Source organism: Rhinoderma darwinii, chromosome 1 (genome assembly GCF_050947455.1).
Source record: "Rhinoderma darwinii isolate aRhiDar2 chromosome 1, aRhiDar2.hap1, whole genome shotgun sequence".
In the NCBI taxonomy this organism is placed as follows: domain Eukaryota; kingdom Metazoa; phylum Chordata; class Amphibia; order Anura; family Rhinodermatidae; genus Rhinoderma; species Rhinoderma darwinii.
In genome coordinates, this window is record NC_134687.1 from 603,442,177 (window position 1) to 603,456,672 (window position 14,496).

General features: G+C 43.1%; 1 protein-coding gene across 2 annotated transcripts in view; it reads right to left on the reverse strand.

Moving 5' to 3' along the window:
- Window positions 1-635: 635 nt before the first annotated feature.
- The window catches only part of SKOR2 (SKI family transcriptional corepressor 2), a 31,954-nt gene continuing 18,093 nt past the window's right edge, over window positions 636-14,496 (reverse strand). The window contains exons 6-9 of one of the 2 annotated variants that reach the window (XM_075854956.1): window positions 6,859-6,930; window positions 5,435-5,437; window positions 3,414-3,479; window positions 636-1,175 (exon numbers count right to left, since the gene is read on the reverse strand). In XM_075854956.1, coding sequence (XP_075711071.1) covers window positions 1,129-1,175; window positions 3,414-3,479; window positions 5,435-5,437; window positions 6,859-6,930 — 188 coding nt within the window. In that variant the 3' untranslated portion in view covers window positions 636-1,128. The remainder of the gene's footprint in view (window positions 1,176-3,413; window positions 3,480-5,434; window positions 5,438-6,858; window positions 6,931-14,496) is intronic. The other variant, XM_075854955.1, reaches the window with a different exon arrangement.

The following is a 14,496-nucleotide window of genomic DNA, read 5'->3' on the forward strand; positions in this document are numbered from 1 at the left end:
CTTCAACAAACAGGAATCAAACACAGGAATGAGATATTTTCACATTTTTTAAATATTCTAAACTACACGATTTCTAGACTGTAAAGTTTGTTTTCCAGAGGTAACTTCCTCCATCTGCTACATCACCCATAAACTGTTATTGAACGTGCTCTGAATTTCTTGATAAAGAAGCTCTTGTGAGCACTGGGTAATATCTCTGTCTGTGTTCTTATGCTGGATGCTGGCGTACAGCTCCACAGATCACACACAGACCCAGCGGGCTCCCAAAGGTGGTCACAAATAGGAGGTGGAAGAACAGAGTGCACAGAAGGGGGGGGGGGGGTCCAGGATTATTGACCGCTTTGCAGAGAAAACAGGAAAAGCTAGACTGGAAGGCGAGGGATGGGGCTTTGAGCTGCAATCTAGGCGTCTGAGGTAGTCTGAAATCCACTTCTTGTCTCTTTAGTGGCTCAGCATCTGTTATTTCCCTCCACCATGCTTTACACTGCAACTCTGTGTGCTCAGATTGATTGCATTTACGTTGCATTATCTAAGAGGAGCTTCAGATGTCTGCAAAACCTCATGGAAAAGCCTAGATACCACTTGATAGCTTTTATTATAGATTCTTATCCACATAAATATTAAAGAAACGACAAGAACAGTGATAAATACTTTGAGAACAGAGATTATATTCTTAATTACACTTAATATTAAACTGTAAAATTATTTCCAGGATGGTACGGCTTAACCCATACAGCAGGCAGAATAAAATGACAGAGGGTCTGACGCCAGTTATTGTCCAGTTCGTAGGCGTAGCTTGACTGTGTAGAATTGAGCCAGCACTGACCGCAGAGCGTGGTGTCGATATTGTATACAGTGTGAAGATCCAGAGGTGGGGGCCTCCCTGTCCCCTTCAGTTATGCTCAGTCTGAGCACATCATTAACGTCCCATCCTGGGCATTTTAGTGCATGTTCTGTGGTCACACATACTTTGGTGCCACCACGGTGGGTCCTTGTGGGTATAGTCTCTGCTACTTATAAGAATCAGCTCCAATGTCCATAGTGTCCATGATCACTTAGTGTCTCAAGGAACCAGTTGTTCCACCAAAAGTCCTGGTTTCCAGTCTTTGTACAAGTTGGAGGAGGTGATTATCTTACAAAAATCTCAGCTGATCTTGAAGGAACCTTTGTCTTGGCTGGAAATGAAAGAAGGGAAATTAGTAACTTATATTCTCTGCAGGGGTATACACCAAAATCATGTGGACCAATAGAAAAACTCAGAACGAGCCCCACTCCACATTGAAAACATTGCCAAATGTATTATAATTTTTTTTTACTAAAATTATTGTCTATGTAGAGTTAAATAAGTAATTTCTGACTGCCTGCAGCCACCACTAGAGGGAGCTCACTTTTTATACAATTTTTTGTCGGAGACTAGGTAACCAAAATACAGCATTTCTGTTTTTTTTTTCTTTTTTGCGTTCATTATGCGGTTTAAATAATGTTATACTGTAAAGTTCGGACTCTTATGGACGTGGCGATTCCAGTTATGTTTAAATATTTCCTTTACATTGCTTTAGGGGGAAAATGGGAAAAGGTTTTTTTTTTTAAATATTTTTTATGTACAGAAAAAAAACCTGTATTTAACAGGGTTTTTTTTTACAGTTTTTTTTATTAGTCCCCATGGTGAACTTAAACCAGCGATCGTTGGAACGCTTGCATCATATACTGCGATACTAATGCATTGCAGTATATTAGGATATTTTCAGGCTCCTAATAAGGAGCACAAAGATGGCAGACCTGGAGGCCTTCATAACAACCATCGGCTGCCCGCGTACGCGTCGTGGGAGGGGGTGATGTATGTCGGAGGGTCCCACCCCTCTTTCTAACGCTTTAGATACCGTGGTCGCTATTGACCGCGGCATCTATGGGTTTACACGAGTGGAACAAGAGTCATCTCTGATTTCGACCGTTGCTTTAAAGAGACTCTGTCACCACATTATAAGTGCCCTATCTCCTATATAAGAAGATGGGCGCTATAATGTAGGTGACAGTAATGCTTTTTATTTCGAAAAACGATCTATTTTAAACCACTTTATGAGCGATTTTTAGCTTTATGCTAATGAGTTTCTTAATGCCCAAGTGGGCGTGTTTTACTTTAGACCAAGTGGGCGTTGTACAGAGGAGTGTATGACGCTGACCAATCAGGGACCAATCCGAGTCATACACTTCTGTCCATTCATTTACACTGCACATAACGATATAGTTATATCGTTATGTGCAGCCACATACACACACACTAACATTGCTGCAGTGTCCTGATAATGAATATACATGACCTCCAGCCTGGACGTGAAGTGTATTCAGAATCCTGACACTTCTGAATCTTTTCTGTGAGATTCCAGCAAGGCAAGCGTAATCTCGTTTGAAATGACAGGTTACATCGTAATCTCGCGAGATTACGTTTGCCTTGCTGGAATCTCACAGAGACGCTACAGTCATGTCAGGATTCTGAATACACATCACGTCCAGGCTGGTAGTGATGTATATTCATTATCAGGACACTGCAGTAATGTTATAGTGTGCATATGTGGCTGCACATAATGATATAACTATATCGCTAGTGCAGTGTAAATGAATGGAGAGAAGTGTATGACGCTGATTGGTCACTGATTGGTCAGCATCATACACTCCTCTGTACAACGCCCACTTGGTCTAAAGTAAAGCACGCCCACTTGGGCATTAAGAAACTCATTGGCATAAAGCTAAAAATCGCTCATAAAGTGGTTTAAAATAGATTGTTTTTCTAAATAAAAAGCATTACTGTCACCTACATTATAGCGCCCATCTCCTTATATAGGAGATAGGGCACTTATAATGTGGTGACAGAGCCTCTTTAAAGTGTCAGCTGTAGCATGACCCATGGCCAGGATCACTCATCTAGATTGTCTTATAGCCAGGGCAGGGCGTAACTATAGGGGGTGCAGAAGTTACAGTCGCACCCGACCCAGATCCCTGAGGGGCCCCAAAGCCCCGTCGTCACATAAAAAGACATTAGTATTATAAATGATATATGGTAAGTGAGGGGCCCTGTTGAAGATTTGGCATTGAGGCCCAGGAGCTTCAAGTCTCGCCACTGATTATAGCCCTGAGTCAGACGCAGAACTTGAAGCTCATGGGTCCAAATTAAAAATCTGTAATGGGTCCCCAACTATCACACTGCGTTTATAGTACTTATGATTTGGGCCCCCTCGGGCTCCAGCTAACCCCTGCACCACTTATAGTCATGCCCCTGCGCCTGGATTATTGCCAGGCTGCCACATGGGGTAAGTGTCAGGCTGTAGTCAGTTTATAAGCAGTAATTAGAATTTTTTTAACCATACCAATGGGCAGATGTATTTTGGCCCTTCATGTTTCATACAAGTTTATCTTACCTTTTAGCTTTTGCTTAGATGAGTACCGAGTTTCTCTTTCCGTATTAAGCTGGCGGCATAAGGGATCTGCATGAACAGAAATACATTTTAATTGGACAAAGGTCTAATTGACGCTTCATAGTAATGATTTATAAAGGCTAACTTTAATGGGGTCGTCCAGTTTTAAGCAAATACATCTTAATCGTTGTATAATTAAAGGTTTTGTGACTTTCTAATATACTTTATGTTCCAATTCCTTACAATTTCCAAGATCCATGCTGGCTGTCAGTGAATGGGAACATTCTTGTCTGCATTCAGAGACTGACTGACAGACTTCTCAAAGCGGACTACAATTGTATGTAGTGTAGACAATCCTCTGTGAGCTAAATTGCAGCGCACATCTCTGTTCTGTCCTGATAAGTTGCTACAAAGTATCACCGCAGGTAAAATGTAATATGCTGGAGTCCAGGCTGTTTAGCTTTGAATGATACTTTGTAATAAACTGCAGCATGTCATATAATATTCAGATTCCATCCTCTGTTATAATCTAAACCATTACCAGACTGTGCCTATAACATTTCATTCAGTGGAAAGAATCTTAAGAATAATTGAAGTGTTTTCCTATACATGGCAATAAGAAAATGAACACTAGGTGGCACTGCATGCATATGGCTCGTTTGATATTTTCATTTGTGCCAAGGTTTGTATCATTACTTATTTGTTTAGCAATTTGTGCAATGCATTAAAGAAAGTAAGCAATCTGTGGTTGCTGTAGAATAACAGGGCAGGTATAGATATGTAGTACTACAATAACCAGGAGTCAATATAGGGTCTTAATACATTTATATAAGGTGTTCTGCGACTGTTCTATACGTCTGAATGGTGTTGCTTTTGAAACGTGCATCAATTTTTACAAACCCTATTCAGATGTATGAAACAGTTTCAGCTCGCATTTCTGCAACAAATCTGCCACATGTAATCATACCCTAATATCTAGAAGCTTCCAGGTCCTAATGCAAGAAGACCCCAAACTATCGCATGCCTTATATAGTACTGGTGACCTTCTGCATCAAAGGGGACCCCTTGGGTATCAAAGACATCCTTTTACAGTTTATATATACTCCGTCCATATGTCGATACTACTTATTATATACTGATCCTGAGTTACAGCCTGTCTTATACTCCAGAGTTTCATTCACAATTCTGCTGGTTATTGGAAACAGTCAGTAAACTTGTTCACAGATATACCTCTAAGAGCTTAGCGAAGCTTCTGTGATGCAATGAGACAATTTTTCCTACATCAGATTACTGTGCAGTGTAAAGACATTTCCCATAATGAAAATCACCAGTGCAAGCTCTGTGCACACACTAAACAAGTAGAGAATACTGGAAGATTTCAGCTCTGAGGCCTGCAGAAGTATAAATGCAGCTCTGGACTATAATAGCGGCTGTCAGGATCAGTATAAGAATTCTCCAGAACTTGTCTCTTTGGTGAGACATAGGAATTTATATTTTAGTCATGTAAATTTTATTGCTTCTATTCTTTAAATACATAGTAACAACCATTTCCATTCCTAATTCGAATATATTTGGAGACTGTGTAAGAAAATATTTTCCTATCTACAAGCATGAAAAGTAGGAAACTGAAAGATTTCATCCCTGCCCTCTAGTGGCACAACATGAACTGCATAGATAATGAATGCTAATGTTAATTGATCATGTCCAGTGGCGTAACTACCGCTGTAGCAGCCGTAGCACCCCCCCCCCCTGCCCGGTGGCGTCCCTAGCAGCCGTTATGGTTGCTACAGTGGCAGCAACGCCACTACAGGGCCCGCGACATCCGGCCCCTAACATTTTTGAGCTGAGCTGCATGGGCCCCCTCATGCCCGGTGGTGTCACTAGCCCTGGAGGGGGCCCCGGTGCTAGTGGCAGCCACATTCACTTGTATCTTCGTCCTCAGGATGCAGATACAAGTGAATACTATAGGCTGCAGGCCACGTTAGGCCACGTTAGGCCTGCAGCCTATAAAGCGCTGGGAAGACCCCCTGGGCAGGCCGGCGGGATGACGTAACTGCATCATGCTGGTCTGCGCATGCATCCCGCCCTGGAGCAGTGCAGAGCTCTATCCGTCACGGGAACAGGGCAAGGTAAGTACAACAATATTTTTTTTGGGGGGGGCTGTGAGGCAATATACAGGGGGGGGGCAGAGTGGCACTATATACAAGGGGGGAGCAGGGTGGCACTATATAGAAGGGGGAGCAGGGTGGCACTATATACAAGGGGGAGCAGGGTGGCACTATATACAAGGGGGGAGCAGGGTGGCACTATATACAAGGGGGGAGCAGGGTGGCTCTATATACAAGGGGGGAAAACTGGGTGGCACTATACACAAGGGGGGAGCAGGGTGGCACTACATACAAGGGGGGCAGGGTGGCACTAAATACAACGGGGGAGCAGGGTAGCACTATATACAAGAGGGGAGCAGGTTGGCACTATACAAGGGGGAGCAGGGTGGCACTATATACAAGGGGGGAGAATGGTGGCACTATATACAAGGGGGGGCAGAGTGGCACTATATACAAGGGGAGCAGGGTTGCACTATATACAAGGGGAAGCAGGTTGGCACTATATACAAGGGGAAGCAGGTTGGCACTATATACGAGGGGGGCTGTGTGGCACTATATGCAAGGGGGAGTAAGGTAGCACTATATACAAGGGGGGAGCAGGGTGGCACTATATACAAGTGGGGAGCAGGGTGGCACTATATAGAAGGGGGGACTGTATGGCACTATTTACAAGGGGGAGGTCTGTGTGGCGCTATCTACAGGGGGTCTGTGTGTGGCACTATCTACAGGGGGCTGTGTCTGGTGCTATCTACAGGGGGCTGCGTGGTACTATCTGCAAGGGAGGAGGGCTGTGTGGCACTATCTACAAGGGAGGGGGCTGTGTGGCACTATATATAAGGGGGACTGGGTGGCACTATATACAAGAGGGGGCTGTATGGCACTATACAGGGGGAGCTGTGTGGCACTATATACAAGGGGGCTGTGTGGCACTATCTACTAGGGATGCTGTGTGTGGCAGAATCTACAGGGGTCTGTGTGTGGCGCTATCTACAGGGTGCTGTATGGCACTACCTACTAAGGGAGGGCTGTGGCACTATATACAAGGGAGGGGGCTGTGTGGCACTTTATACAAAGGAGGGGGGCTGTGTGGCACTATATACAGGGGGGGGGCTTTATGGCGATATCTACAGGGGAGCTATATGCCACTACCTATAAGGAGGAGGTGGGGGCGCTATCTACACATGGGGCTTGACACTGTCTACAGGGGGGGCTTTATAGCACTGTTTACAGGGGGGCTGTATAGCACAATCTACAGGGGGCGCTAACTATAAGGGGGGCTGCGTGTGACACTTAGGGGGGCCCAGTTTTTCCCAGTTACTCCCCTGGTCATGTCTTATAACTTACAATTTGTAATTGCTGGACCATTTCTTCTCTGTACGCTAGCTCCCGCTTCATCTGGTCATGGAAGTTATCTGTGAAGGAATATAAAATATTCATGTTGATAAGATGGAGATATACAGGTTACGTCATTGTTGATGTCATTTACAGGTGGACAGTCTCCCTGGGAAAGCTGAGTCACAAACAATATGGCCACTGTTACAGCTCCCAAGGGATTGCAACCAAGCTTTTTCAGACTCCTGAATGGCAAAGCTACCTAGTTATGCAACAATACAGAAGCAGCCGATCTATCACTGCATAACTAAGCAGATTTGCCGTTCAGGTACCTGGAGAAGCTGGATGGCATTCTCGGTGGGGGGCTACTATGGCGAACATAGTGATTGCCACAAAAACAACTATAACTACGGATACATTCATATTTAACAACTTAAAACTTATGGTGATTCTTCTGATTCGCAGTAAAACTAGGTGTGGTTTTTCTGTACGGTTCTTGGCCGCATTGCAACTATTGGGGCTCGGCCGCATTGTGTACAGGCACCCTTTGGCTACAAAAATCCACATCAAAACTGCAGGTAAACGCAGGTAATTCGGCACCTAATACTGTGGTTTTTAGTTGCGGTTTTTAAATTTTGATGTGGAAATAGGTGCGTTTTTATGCTGCGGATTTTGGTGCAGTTTTTTTTAAAAGTAATCAGATACAATACGCAAGCGGAAACGCAAGTTAAATTGGCATGCTGCAGATTTTAAAATACGCACCGCAGGTCAATTTACGTGCAGAAAAAAATCTGCTACGTGTAGATGAGGTTTCTTGAAATCCCATTTACTTTACTGGTACTGTATTATGCTACAGATTTGCCGCATGAAAATATGCGCGGCAAATCCGCACGGAATTTGCATCGTGTGCATTTGGCCTTAGGCTGCATGCACACGTTACGTATTTTGCTACGGAAAATACGCAGCAAAACCGCAGGGAATTGCAAGAAATTTGCAGAACAAACCCACACCTGAAAGTGCGTTTTTTATGCGTTTTTTCGGTGGGGTTTTTACATTTTGCTGTGTAAATAAAGGCGTTTTCATGCTGCTGGTTTTGCTGCATATTTCTGTAGAACTACAGGGATGGAATTTGCAAGTGGAATCGCGGGATAAGTTGACATGCCGCGGTTTTGAAAATATACACCGCGGGTCAATTTACGTTCCGAAAAATACTGCAGCGTGGACATGCGATTCCCTGGAATCTCATTGTTTATGCTGGTACTGTATTACGCTCTGGTTTTGCCACACGCAAATAAGCGTGGCAAAACCGCATGTAATAGGCATCGTGTGCATTTGGCCTTAACGTGTGAATTTCATAGTACTACTTCTTTAACTGTTTCTGTAGTACAATTTCAATAATGCAGCATCCGACGTGTGAGATTCTGGGAAATTCTGGTCTATCAAATTTTGTCAAATGAACATGCATACATATGTATAGACTTACAAATAAAAAAATTATAATAAATATACTAGCAATTTCCTCTACTTGCATATTTTCCAGATACAAAGTTACATAAAAAGTGTAATTAAAGGTGTTGTACAGGATTAGAAAACATGACAGCTTTCTTCCACAAACAGCGCCACACCTGTCCATGGGTTGTTTGTGGTATTGCATCTCAGCTCTATTGAAGTGAATGTGGCTGAGCTGCAATACCACACACAACCTGTAAACAGGTGCGGCGTTCTTTTCGATGAAAGTAGCCATGTTTTTCTAATACTGTACAATCTCTAAATTATTATGATCCAAATTTTATTTGATTTCCCAACTGCATCAATTCATAGAAGGTTTTCCGGTTTCAGCAAATACATGTTATTCGTTGTATAAATAGCAAGAAAAACAATTTTCCAATATACTTTCCGTATTTATTCCTCATGTTTTTCAATATCTCTGCTTGTTGTTATTCAGTATCAACGTTCACTGTTTACTTCAGTGGATAAAATTCTGTCCATGGTCATGTGATGGACACACAGGTGCTGGGATCGTTACATGGTCATGTGATGGACACAGGCGCAGGGGTCACAGTTCTGATACACATACCGTAACTGTAACGATCCCAGCACCTGTGTGTCCATCACATGACCATGGACAGAATTTTATCCACTGGAAGTAAACTATGAATATTCCTACTGAGTAACCGCAATCAGAGGTCTTGAAAACCATGAGGAATTAATACAGAAAGTATATTGGAAATTTGTATAACTTTTAATTATACAAAAAAAATAACATTAATCTGCTGAAACCGGAATATTACTTTAAATTGCATTGTACAATGTGCTGAACCAAGATAATACAGTAGATTTCATACAGTGCACATACTGTACAGTATATATTTTTCCAGAAACTGCCTATATAAATAGTGCCATATAGCACCCATATAAAAAATGCCATACACTACTCATATGAATAGTGACATATAGTGCCCACATAAATAGTGTACTATATACCCTATAAAAATAGTGCCATATAATGCCCATATAAATTACAGAGTGCACTGCCTATATGTATAGCGCCCTTATAAATAATGCCAAACAAATAGTGCCATCTAGTGCTCATATAAACAATGCCAGATAGTGCCTATGTGAATAGTGCCATATAGTACCCATATAAATAATGCCATATACTGTCAATATGAATAGTGACATACAGTACCAATATAAATACTGTAGTACATTGCCCATATGTATAGCGCCATAGAGTGCCCTTATAAATAATGCCATACACTGGCCCATACAACTAATGCCATCTAGTGCTCATATAAATAATGCCAGATAGTGCCTATATGAATAGTGCCATAAAGTACCCATATAAATAATGCCATACACTGCCCAAAGGAATAGTGACATACAGTGCCCATATAAATAGCGTAGTATACGACCATATAAATAGTGCCATACAATGCCCATATAAATTACACAGTACACAGCCCATATAAATACTGCCATACACTGCCCATATGAATAGTGCAATATAGCACCCATATAAATAATGCCAAAAACTGCCAATATGAACAGTGCCATACAATGCCCTTATCAATGACTCAGTAAATTGCCCATATGTAAAGTTCCATATAGCACCCTTCTAAATAATGGCATATACTAGCCCGTACAAATATCGCCATATAGTAGCCCTATAAATAATGCCATGTAAATAATTATGCCCCATACAGCACATGGCATGGAGAACACTGTATCTGTGAGGTTTGCTGCTTTTCCCCTAAGGGTATGTTCACACGGCCTATTTCCGGACGTAATTCGGGCGTTTTTGCCCCAAATTACGTCCGAAAATAGCGCCTCAATAGCGCTGACAAAGATCTGCCCATTGAAAGCAATGGGCAGACGTTTGTCTGTTCACACGAGGCGTATATTTACGCGCCGCTGTCAAATGACGGCGCGTAAATAGACGCCCGCGTCAAAGAAGTGACCTGTCACTTCTTTGGCCGTAATTGGAGCCGTTATTCATTGACTTCAATGAATAGCAGCGCCAATTACGTCCGTAATGGATGCGGCGTTCAAGCGCCTGCACATGCCGGTACGGCTGAAATTACGGGGATGTTTTCAGGCTGAAACATCCCCGTAATTTCAGCCGTTACGGACGCCCTCGTGTGAACATACCCTAAGATGAAAGTTTGCATCACGGAAAGAGTCCACACTTGGCAAGACAACCCGGAATATCTGCATTTACCCATGTCCGCTGCATTGTTGGCACCTTGATTGGACGATGATGGCATGCAAAGTAGGAGCATTAAAGGGTGAAGGTAGAATTGGCGGCCCTATATTTGTAATAGGAGTAGGGGGAACTGCACCTCCCTTTTTACGGAGAAAGAAAACACGGACAGCTATTGAGCAGAAGTTATAAAAGATGCACAAGTGTCTGGACTTGTATCTCAGAGTGTATATCATGGTTGGCCCAGAGTGGAGGCTCCTGGTAATGGAGGTAACATCTGAGAGATCACATTAAACAGCCGCTTCTCCTCTTTTAACCAACCTCATTGGGAGTTAAGAGGCAAAACAGGAAGCAATAAGACAAATGTCTCTCAGGCGAGGAAGCTCTCAGAAGTCTCTCATGGGAAGATGATGATATATATAAAACATAAAAGATATAGGTCCTGATGGGGAAGGATCTCAATTGCTTAATGAGGCTCTAAAAGAACTTTAACTCCTTGTGTGACGTTCTATAATATATCCAAGATGCATCAAGAAGACATATATTCCTATGATAAAAAAAAGAGGACCCCCCCAGTGCTGGTTCATGAACCCCACCATATTGAGACACCAGAGATTTGCACCCCCTCTGCCTTGTAGGAACAAATGATGCTGATCCCTCAGATGGTTCCACCTCCTTTGATTACTTTTGAGGTGCCCATGAATATAGGGTGCTTTTCTTTGATTCAGACTGCCTATATGTAAAGGTTAATTCATCCTCCCCCCCCCCCCAAAGACCCCATTGCAGCCACAAGGGATGTCTTGATGTTAGTCAAGATTATCCCAAGTTCATTTTTGGGATTATCCACCTTTTATCCTATAAGGACCCCCCACCCCACTCAAGCAGGTGCCTAACCGCAATGGTGGGAGAAGAAAGCCTAGTAGTCAAGCTGTTGTTTTTATCTTTGTAGGACTAAAGTCTGTCGTTGGTTAATGGGGCAGGGGGTTCCCTCTATTTGGGATGTCTTACCATAAGCTCAAGCCTCCCTCTCAATTAACTCAATGTACAACTACATCCTCCTAAAAAGAATCTCTTTAAATAAGTAATAACTCCACTCAACAATCCATCACACACGTCTACTGGATTTAACCGTTTCTCTCCATCTGACAATGTAATGTCTGATACAAAGTTCTGGTCAAAAGTTACCAGGCCATATAGAGGCAAAAAAGTTACTAAATCTATTGGGGGTGGCACAACTATATAAAAAAAGGAACATTAAAGGCTATTTACACCTTTAAAATTATTTAGTTTTTTTTAAAATAGAATCAGTGTGATTGCTGCAACTTTTAAAATACTTTTTATTAAAAATAATTTTTCTGTATCCAGTGCTGAATCCTGTACATGTCAGTTTCGCGGGACTGACGGGTTCAGTGTCAATGGGTCACACAAGATCGAGCTGTAACCAATCACTTCTAAGTTCAGAGACACACAGGACCCACTGACACTGAACCCGTTAGTACCGTGAAACTGACAGGTACAGGATTCAGTGCAAGATATAGCTGCTGGATACAAAGCAGCTGTATCTCAAAAAGTTAAAATCATTTTTTTAATAAAAAGTATTTTAAAAGTTGCACCAAACACACTGATAGACAGTTTTATAAAAAAACAAAAGAACAATTTCAAAGGTGTACATAGCCTTTGTGCTGTGTACAAGTAGAGGTTCATATCTATCTATCTATCTATCTATCTATCTATCTATCTATCTATCTATCTATCTATCTATCTATCTATCTATCTATCTATCTATCTATCTATCTATCTATCTATCTATCTCATATCTATCTATCTATCTATCTATCTATCTATCTATCTATCTATCTATCTATCTATCTATCTATCTATCTATCTATCTATCTATCTATCTATCTATCTATCTATCTCATATCTATCTATCTATCTATCTATCTATCTATCTATCTATCTATCTATCTATCTATCTATCTATCTATCTATCTATCTATCTATCTATCTATCTATCTATCTATCTATCTATCTATCTATCTATCTATCAATTCAATTCAATTCAATTCAAAGAAGCTTTATTGGCAGGACCAAATACATATTAGCATTGCCAAAGCAAGTAAGAAGTAAGGGAATGAGGGATAGGGACTGAGGGCTTGGGGATAGGGACACATCTAGGGTCGGGGTTATACAAGTCCATGGCATATCATGTCTCTCTCAGTTTATGGCATGCAGTGACATATTGTGCCGCTGTGCCCACTGTGGTTTCCTCTTCACCCAGCAGGATGTAGAGTTTCTCTTGCTCTTCCATGGAGCTGAAGTCCGGTAAGAGATCAGAGAGTCTCCTGAAGTGAGTGTCCCTCACTGCTGAGTATTTGGAGCAGTGTGGCAGGAAGTGGGCCTCATCCTCCACGGCCTCCTGGTCGCACTGTTGGCACAGTCGGCTCTCCCTGGGCTTGTAGGTCTGTCTGTGGCGCCCGGATTCGATGAGCAGGTTGTGGGCGCTCAGTCTGTAGCGGCTCAGGATCTGTCTGTCTCTGGGGTTTGGCAGTTTCTCCAGATATGGCGCCAGTTTATATTCCCGCTGTAGACTCCGGTATATTGTCAGTTTCTGGGATGTCTTTATGTCGTTCCTCCAGTCACTGATATATTCCTCTTGGCCTTTGTTTATTGTCTTCTTGATTTCGGCTTTTGTGAGGCCGCGCTGGGTGACATTTTCTTCAGGCCGGGTCAGGGTGAGATGTTCTGGGGGGCCTGGTTTACCTGGGACCCCTTGGTGTAACAGGGCTTTATGGTGATAGGAACTTTGCCTGCTGCTGTGTAGATGGGCCCAGAATGATAGCGCCCTCTTCTGGATTGTGAGGTGTAGTGGGAATCTGCCCAGTTCTGCCCGACAGGCACTATTTGAGGTGCTCCGGTGGACTTGGAGAAGGTGTTTGCAGAATTCTAGGTGGAAGATTTCTGTTGGGCTGGAATCCCACCTTGACCAGTCTGGGTATGTGTCCGGACCCCAGACTTCACTGGCATACAGGAGGATTGGGGAGATGATGGAGTCAAAGATTTTCAGCCAGACCGTCACTGGTGGTTTGAGATGATAGAGTTTTCGTCTGATGGCATAGAAGGTTTTGCACGCCTTGTCTTTCAGAATCTCTATGGCTTGTTTAAAGCTTCCTGATTGGTTGATTTCTAGGCCCAGGTAAGTGTACCTGTCGGTCGCTGTGATTGTGGCGTTATTTAGTGTGAAGGTCGGGTGCCTGGGGGATTTTGAGTTTCTCTTCTGGAACACCATGATGTTGGTTTTCTTTGCATTGATGGGTAGTGCCCACGTGGAGCTGAATTTTTCTAGGATTTGCAGGTTGTCTTGGAGACCTTTCTCGGTTGGTGATAGTAACAGAAGGTCATCTGCATACAACAGGAATTTCACCTGGGTGTCATGGAGGGCGAGACCTGGTGCTGAGGAGGATTCCAGAGCTGTGGCCAGTTCATTGATGTAGATGTTGAAGAGCGTTGGACTGAGGCTGCAGCCTTGTCTGACTCCTCGGCTCTGCTGGAAATCAGCCGTTCTTCTCCCGTTCACCTTCACGCTGCATCTGTTCTCTGTGTAGGAGCTTCTGATGACGTCATAGGTTTTACCTCCTATTCCGCTCTCCAGCAGTTTCAGGAATAGGCCCGGGTGCCACACTGAGTCAAAGGCCTTCTTAAAGTCCACAAAACAGGCGTAAATCTTCCCATGCTTTGTATTGTGGACGTGGCTCTTGATGAGGCTGCGCAGGGTGTAGATGTGGTCAGTGGTGCGGTGGTTTGGCATGAACCCAGCTTGGCTTTGGTGGAGGACATTGTGCTGGGTGAGGAAGCTGAGGATTCTCTTATTCAGGATGCTGCTGAACAGTTTCCCCAGGTTGCTGCTGACACATATCCCTCGGTAGTTGGCCGGGTCGTACCT